The 8,811-nt window shown below is 35.7% G+C and overlaps 1 protein-coding gene across 1 annotated transcript; it reads left to right on the top strand.

The window, feature by feature from the left end:
* The first annotated feature begins 95 nt into the window (after nucleotides 1–95).
* Vhdl (larval-specific very high density lipoprotein) lies at nucleotides 96–7,647 on the top strand. Its single transcript, XM_018457620.1, has 15 exons — nucleotides 96–290; nucleotides 379–519; nucleotides 595–771; nucleotides 874–1,016; nucleotides 1,090–1,467; nucleotides 1,720–2,048; nucleotides 2,504–3,123; nucleotides 3,321–4,204; nucleotides 4,409–4,538; nucleotides 4,606–4,842; nucleotides 4,972–5,322; nucleotides 5,584–5,908; nucleotides 6,285–6,579; nucleotides 6,665–6,865; nucleotides 7,517–7,647. Exons 1-14 carry the CDS (start codon nucleotides 177–179, stop codon nucleotides 6,852–6,854), a joined length of 4,314 nt encoding a protein of 1,437 aa, XP_018313122.1. The 5' UTR covers nucleotides 96–176; the 3' UTR covers nucleotides 6,855–6,865; nucleotides 7,517–7,647.
* Nucleotides 7,648–8,811: the final 1,164 nt, after the last annotated feature.

Raw genomic sequence — 8,811 nt, 5'->3', positions numbered from 1 at the left:
CTGCTGAAAAAACGGTGATTTACAATTACTATGCCGACGTAAAAGCTGGGACTATTGAGCCAGCGCAATATGTCTCCCAGTTCGCTCTTACTGGGCAACTTCACGTAAAGAAGGATACCAGTGATCCGACTTTAAATAATGCTTATTACATCAAATTAAACCATTTAAAGTATGGCATGTACAATGGCATGGTCATACATCACCAGCCGGTCAAAGTCCTTCACGAACTCGGAGAAGCCGCACAGCAAATTCAAGAACCGTTCGTGATCGTTTATGATGAATCTGGCAAGGTAATGTCCAAATTTCTAAGGCGACAATTTGACATTAAAATCGTTCGCGAAAGACGAATGACTCGATCTATTGAACATTTGATTTCAGTTCCAGGGAATCAAAATGCCAGAAACCGAGAGCGGTTGGTCCAGAAACATCAAGCAAGGTATCGCTTCGATGCTGCAATTGGATCTGGCTCACATCCAGATGCAAACCCCAATGAAGCCGCATGGTTTCATCACGCATGAGGTAGGTAACGACTGATGGGAACATCCAGCAAAAGCGCGTCTGTTTCAAAATGTTCTCTTTGGTTGTTACCACTAGAACACCATTCATGGTACCTGTCAAGTTGCCTATGATGTCCACCTGAAAAACTTAACGAATTCAGAGAACACCAATGTCTTCGTAGTCACGAAAATGCACGATTTGCGAAACTGCAGTCATTTCGTTCAGCGTGCCTTCGATTACTTCGAATGCGAGAAATGTCATATGGAATCTGTGGTAAATTTCTATCACTGTGTCTTGACAATTTTGTCGATTGAACATTTATTTAAATTCTGGCTGAATTGAATTATAATTAATTAATTTTTTTTTTAATTTTAGGATGACATGGCTACTTTCGCCAGAAGAGTCTTTGAGATTAAACGGCAGGACAATAATATTCTCATCGAGCGTCTAGTTGCTCACTCAACTATTAATTATTTCCCTTATAACAGTCGATCTGAATCTCACTACCTCTTGACCAAGTAATTATATCAATAATTATTGTACCGTACAATTGCGCCAATATGATCCTGCTAATTTTATTCATTATTTCAGCACTACTTTAGACCTACATTCTGTGGTACCCACGATAGAAGTTCCTGTGCTGGCTGTGAATGTTCAGAACGTACCTATCATTCGCGACATTACTTTCAATAAGCCATTGGGAAATTACGCTCTTCATGCTGCCGAAGACCTTACTCATGGTCGACATATTGTGAAATTGGATGCGCGTATCCCTAAACTTAAAAAGATGTTGGTCGAAGCTACCGATTATCTCGAAGAAAATCACTTGGAGATGAAAGAACCCGAATGGAAGCACGGGCAAACCATTAACAGATTACAACACACTATGAGCTATATGGATTTAGGTTCACTGGAGCAAGTTTACAACGCTATTCAGGATTCGAAGACTCCCAAGGAAGACACGATGAGGTGAATAATATGCGATTATCTCTCATCCTATGGAGTCAATTGCCCTTATAGAAATCCAATTTAATACTAAAAGATAATGACTGATTACTTATTTTAAGTGAGTAATTAATCATTATCTTTCAATATTAAATTTTTGTAAGGGTACCGTTAGGATTGAGAAAATGATTTCTTCTAATTTTCTTTTGAAGAAATTTAATTTGCACAAAATTTTGTCTGGTGCGATGAAATAAAACGATAACTATGATTTTAAAGGAACATCTTCTTGAGAATGATTCCAACCGTGGGCACGACTGCTACCTGCCACTTCGTACGCAACGTCGTTCGTAAGCACAAAGTGAGCGATAATACTGCCGTCGATATGTTGAGGAAATTGCCGATGCATGTCAAAGTACCGTCTGAGAGATTGCTTCTGGAAATGGAAGATCTGTTGAAATTAGGTAGCACTGTATCACCGCAAGTTAGAAAAGCCAGCATCCTTTGTTTCTCCATTTTGATTCGCAAGACGTTCATACATCAGCAGAGCGACATCGTCAACCCTCTCCTCGAAAGATATCTTCACCGTTTCTTCGATCATGTCAAGAGTAAGCATTGTATTGTATTTAAACATCAGAAACACACAACAAAAGTGAATCTTACATGCTTAAGTACGAATATTTATTTAAAATTAATTTTATCAACCGCGTGAATCTAATCTATTTCTACTTGAACTCTTTTATTTTATTTAATTATTTCTAATCTTTTGATGCCACTATGGAAACAACACACTTGAGTACGCAATACCGATTGCTTATATAACTTTTATAAAAATGAACATATTTAAAAAAAATTTTTTTTTTAAATGTCAGATATTAAAGAACATAACTGTTAACAATACCAAGAAAATGTATGTACCTTTATTAATAAAAAAGTTGTAAGTAATGGAAAATGCATTGGAAAAGCATTAGAAAAAGAAAGCCGGATATATCATATCCAGAGTAGCACCAAAGAGTTAATAATGTACACGTTGATCACAGAATACTTTTTACAAATGTTTCAGACGAGCAATCATACGAGATGAAAGTGATATATCTTATGGCAATGAAAAACGTACAAGTGGGTAACATCGAGAAGCTCTTGGAGCCAATAATCCGTGGTGAAGTTATAATATCCGAACACCCATATCACATTCGCGCTCAAGCAATCTGGGCCATCAAGAAGGCAGTCTCCGATAGAGTCGAGTATACTCACAACCTGCTCTGGCCTATTCTTGCTGATGTCACTCAACCGCTATCTATCAGGATTGTCGCCTATGAGACTTTAATGAGCCAGATGCCGGACATGCAGCGTATCATGAACATCTATTGGCTCATGACACAGGAGCCGAACAACCATCTGTACAACTATCACTTGACTACTCTGAAAGGTCTCGCTAATTCCGTGGATCCTTGCCTCACGCCAATTCGTGAAATGGCTAGGAAGGTTTTACGCTTTACAAGGCTCAGACCGGTCACCACTCAACTATCATCTAAACAGCTCGTCGACTATACAGATCCTATGTATGAATTTGGTGAAACCTGGAATACCGCCTGGATTCTCGAAGAATCGACCGGTACACCCTACGCTGGATACTTTGAATATTACAACTCACTTGCTCGTAAACCTATCGATAGAATGGGTGTAAGTAACGTACCAACTCAGCATAAACTTTATAATACATGAAACTTTATAATAGATGAAAGATTAACGCGTCTCAAAAATATATAGAAATTAAAAAACATATTGCATGTTTATCGATTTCATATATATATTTCTACAGAATTTAAAATATGATATGCGCGAACAATATATATTAGATTTATATCAATTTTCTTCAGATCTACTGGAGCTCCTCTGGCTTGGATGAGATCATGAAGGTGGTCAAGAAGGAATTATTTGGTACCTCAGTAGAGAACCTCACCAACAAGAACGTGCAAAATATCTTGATTCGTGCCGCACAGGACATGCCGATGAAGAAACCTGTTCACTTGGATATTTGCATCACACTGAACGGTTTTGTTGTCCTTTTCAATCACTATGATCAGAACACCTTCAAAAATATGTTCGACGACGCATACCAAGCACTGAAACAAACAGTGGTCGGCAATATCCAGGAAATCTTATACGACACCCTTTACGAGATGCAAGTGCCCACCGACATGGGCCTACAGGGAGTTTTCAGTACCAAGATGCCTCAGCTATGGTCGTTCAAGTTCAATAACGTTCAAAACGAACTAATGAAGCCGTCAGTGAACTTGAAGCTTGACGTCGACACTCGCATCTGGAGGCATGGTGAATATGTCATGTCGATTTACAACCCGATTGTCGACGTTTGGCACTCAGTTCGTCGCGCCACTGTCCAGGACATTATCTTGCCCGTGCAAATGAGCATCGGTTACAATCATGAGGCGAAGAGTCTCAAAATTACCATGCCGAGACTGCCTATCACTAAACAGTCAATCACCGGAATACGATCCTACTCGAAGAACTTGGTAACCATCACCGAAGACGAGCAAGATGTTCTCAAGACCTGCTGTGCTGACTGTCATCATCACACGGTCGTCACTACCAGCGAGAAGAAGAATCGTCACGTCACCATGGATTCTAAGGACATGGGTCTTAAATACAGCATGTCAGTCTTCGATTGCGAGAATGAGATCACTCAGACAACTAATGCCGAGGAATGGCAGCGTGTACTCTCCGCGGAACATAAGAACACTTGGTAAACGATAGATTAAAGTGCAATATAATCTAACTGAGTTGGTGCAATAATCTAATTGAATCGATATCTATTGCTGCTGATAGCAACAGTCCTTTTTTTGAAAAAATATTTTAAAAAGTCATAATTTAAATCTGTTAAATCTGAGTTTTGATTATCGATGCAAATTTAAATAAAAAAAATATTAAATTGCAATTGGTTCATTAGGAACTCAAAGCTTCTCCAATACTACATGGGTATTCGTCAAAGAATGATGAATGAGTACGCCTTACCGAAAATGGGTAACTGTGGAACACTATTGAAGATGGAACCTAGCATTGTTTATCCTACGTCGCATGTAAGCAGCCAAAAATAAAGATCTGAAAGCTAAATTTGACATTTTTATTCATCTTCTCTTTTTTCAGGTTGATTTGAACATAAGAATCAATGTGGAGGATGTTGATCACATTCATGAAAAGATTCACACTCTTAGCAGCAACAAGATCAACGTACGTGCTACCCTCGACGCTAAAGCAGCTTCCACAAACGAATCCATTCGTTCGTGGGACATGAACATGAACGTTGATTTGTCTCCGGGACACCTAGTGAACAATTTCAAAGTTCAGATGACGAGAGAGACTCCAGGGGAAAAGAATTTGAAGGTACGTCTAACTTATCTTAAGTTAATTGTCTTAATTCTAAAACAGATTCATTTATTAGAAATTACAAATAAATAAAAAGCTCAAAGTAACACTAACGATTATGAATGAATTTTTTGCTTCTACTTTCAGATCTGCGTAGACGCTCAGAAGAACTATCCAGTCATCGAAACGGATCCCTTGAAGATCGATACCACTAAAGAAGAGACCAACAACAAGATTTCCATTACAGCAGGATTTACAGATGACGATAAGTGTGTCCGTGACGATATGATGATTGTGATGACTCTCAAAGGCGAGATGACGGAAGAACAAAAGAGGCAAATGACGCACAATAATATGCATGGTGCTTGCGTTAAAGACACTCAAAACCTGCAATTCCAGAACAAGCAAAACCATATTCCCAAAACTATGAACTGCGTTCGTGAAACCTTACACTACACGACTCTGAAGAAATACACCATTAATACAACGTACAAAAAGGTAAGAGAAGATGAATAAATTACTCATAACACAATTTCCTTCTAAATAATTTGAAAATATAATAATACATAAAAAACTTAAGAGTATCTTAAGTAAAACATTTATAATTGGATGTCTAATTCTTTAAACGTCTCTTATAATAATTTATTATATGCTTGTAAATATTATAGAGAATAACATAAATATGGAAAAAACTGAAAATTAACATCTTCAATCAAATAGATGTTCTTAATCAAGTAAAGAAATGTGGTTCTCTTTCAGGTGCCTGTACAGATACTCTCGTATCTTGCTATGATTGAAGATCACATTCGCGCATCGCATTTATCGTATGTAAGATATCTCGTGGACCGTGTTGAAAGTGGTAACGCGAAGATTATGATCGAATACTCCTCCGATCTAAGTCATGTCAATACAACCGTCGTTACTCCGGTTAACGGATACGAATACATCCAAGTTCCCTTGCAGCAACATCTCTTCGAAGGCATGGTTGTGGACAGATCAGTGTCGCATCCACAATGGCACTCCCTCATGGATAATACTCGTTTTTCCGTAGGTGCTGTGCATAAATTGACGCAAGGCCAGACTAGTAAGTCGTTCTTCTGGACTAAATTTTTTTTTCTTATGTGAATATCAGTAATCCAATAATAGTAAATCCAAAAATTTCATCAGTTAAAAATGAAATGATGTAACTCCTCCAATGAAAAAAATTCTCATATCTTATAATGTTTTAAAGAATTTATCTTTATTTATCATATTTAAAATTTATAAAGATTTCTGAAAAATACTTTTAGATTTTTCAGATTTTATCAGAAATTATAGGATGAGAAATCTTATAGACTTAGAATATTTCAGAATTTACATATGAAGAATACTAGAAAAGATTATACATTATATCTTTCGATATTAAATTTCTGTAAGGAAAATTGAAGCAATAATTTTATTGAATTATCTTTTTCTCGCAGAGATCTGCACTGTTTATCCACAAGCATTAGTCACTTTGGACGAGGGTGTGATTCCATTCGTAGTTTTTGATAAATGGACCCTTGTATCCGCTGACCACATTGACTGGACATATGCTGTTTTCGTAAAGTCCGTGCATGGTACCAAACTAGCCATAAAGATGTATATTGCCGATCACGAAATGGAGATTGTACCAAACGAATTCAATACCGTCGTTATGGTTGATGACAATGTAGTCAACCAGCATGAGAAGGGAATTGTAATACCGAAAGACGAACCGAAGTCTTACGCGTTAAAGTAAGTGCGACAATTAATCGATCAGATATAGAATTTAAGAGAAATTGGTCATGTTAAAATAAATACAACTTTCGCTTGTGTGCAGACTCACTGAAAACTATGGGCATCTTGTGGTCCAATCTCAACGCGTACCGGTAATAATAACGTGGACCCCCGACAGCGTGTCTGTGATGTTGGATACCACTCTGCAAGGTCATGTGACCGGCGTGTGCGGACACATGGACGGCACGCATAAAGAGAAACTTCCCAAGATTTACACCGTTATGAATCTTTAATAATAATCTAAGTATATCTACCTAATTACATAATAATAATATAATTTGAATTAAAAAATAGAATTTTTCTCAAATTTAAATCCAAATACTGAGAGTACTGTTTTAAATAATCATAAATTTAGAGCACAATTTTTATTATTATTTTATTTTTAATGATACTAACAAAATATAGCGATGATAGCGTAGGAAAGAAAGAGAAGCAATACACAATAAACTTTTAATTTCTACAATCATCTATATATTTACCTCTTTAATTCTCCCCCTTTTTGAAAATTATACTTAAGAAACGTTAGTAACAGCAAATTATGACTGTTATCGCGTTTCTCTAAGGATAAATAATTGATATGTGACTGATTATTTTTAAAAAATATATAAAATAGATTCCAGGAACTCATTATTTAAAATATAAAATTAAGAAATATGTATTTTAAATATAAATTTCAAATACAAAAGAGTTTTTTGTGATTTTGTTTATTTGAATGTATACATTAAGGGCGGAATCCATAGACGGTGCTCAAGATTCGAAATAGTCTTGCTAGTGCATGAATCAATCAGAAAGTCGTATTAGCATCTTAAGACATTGCTTGAGATTAAGACCGGATTATGGATTCCGTCCTAAGTATTTTCACGTATTTAACTGTATATAATCGTGTATTATATAGAGAAAAACCTGAGAGAGGACATGAGGGCTTTTTTCCTGTAACCGCAAAATGCCGCCGCGCATTACTGCCCTCTAAAGAAGTGGATGTAAAGTACACAACAATATCCATTTTTTTTGCGGTATTCCTGATGGAAATAAATCGCTGAAATAACTAAAATCTATCAAATTAATATTCAGATTTCCTTCTGCCTATATTCACAGTCAGATCTTATATTTAAGATCGCCTTAATTAAGTACAGTCTTAAGATGCCATAAACTAATCAGAAAGTCGTATTAGCATCTTGGGACATTACTTATTAAAATGGCCTTAAAATAAGAACAAATTATGAATACCGGCCTTAATATCTATTGCACACTGGATATGATGAGAGATCAGCGACGAGCGATATCCAATAAAAACTCTGCTTTATATCATTATGTGCAAAAAAGCAGAGCTTTCATACGATTCAAAGCCAATATGTAATAGGTGCGTTCGGGGAGACGCTATTAATAGAATGATACAAACAGCGTCTGTATCCTTGTTTTATAAACAAGTCTAATAAACAACGAAAATAGACTGACAGAAGTAGCGCTAATAGCGTCTCCCCGAACGCCCCACACAAATGTAAGAAATTTATTTGTCAATACCTTTAAAATATCTAATTTTAATTATATTATTGAATTTGAAAGTAACACATATATAGGTATTCAAATATAGGACGGGAATTCTTGAAACATGGCGGACCAATCAATGCGCTACTTTATCATATTGCAATTTGCAATTTGAATAAAGTTGGAACTCTTCTAACTGTAAGCAACTGTAGCAACTACATTTAATTTAAAATTGTAAAGAAAATTTAAATGAATAAAAATGAATCAACCTGTAGAGGCCCTCCACTAACCTCGCCAATTTTTAACGGCGGTCCTCTTTTTCTCAGCAAACACCAAGTTACATGTAACAATTAATACAACTGTAGTATAACACACGTAATATATTATAGTTTATAGTTATTATATATTACAGTTATATTCTTATATACAAATTACAACTAATTATAAGAGGTACGTTACGTGTAACTTGAGGTTGGCTGGATTTGAATGTCTTTAAGTATTACATACGAATTTAATATTTTTATGCAATGTATTTGATACCAAAATAAAAAGAACATAAAGAAAGAATTGTAATACACAAAGTAATCAGAATTATAATATGCAAAGTAATCAGAATTATAATATACAAAGTAATTACAATACAATATAATAAAATATAATACAACAAAAAAATAGACTCAAATCCTTTTAATATAAAATATAAAA

Source organism: Mycetomoellerius zeteki, unplaced genomic scaffold, assembly GCF_001594055.1.
Source record: "Mycetomoellerius zeteki isolate Tzet28-1 unplaced genomic scaffold, Tzet1.0 scaffold64, whole genome shotgun sequence".
Taxonomy (NCBI): domain Eukaryota; kingdom Metazoa; phylum Arthropoda; class Insecta; order Hymenoptera; family Formicidae; genus Mycetomoellerius; species Mycetomoellerius zeteki.
Note: the sequence above shows the minus strand (reverse complement) of the source record. Positions and strands in the feature narration are given on the sequence as shown.

What these genes read in the sequence shown, in the direction of transcription:
- Vhdl (XM_018457620.1), top strand. Translation starts at nt 177, where the DNA reads ATGTACAATGGCATGGTCATACATCACCAGCCGGTCAAAGTCCTTCAC. An exon ending in ATGGTTTCATCACGCATGAG is followed by an intron (nt 520 to 594) that starts GTAGGTAACGAC and finishes TGTTACCACTAG; the next exon opens with AACACCATTCATGGTACCTG. An exon ending in ATTGACGCAAGGCCAGACTA is followed by an intron (nt 5,909 to 6,284) that starts GTAAGTCGTTCT and finishes TTTTTCTCGCAG; the next exon opens with AGATCTGCACTGTTTATCCA.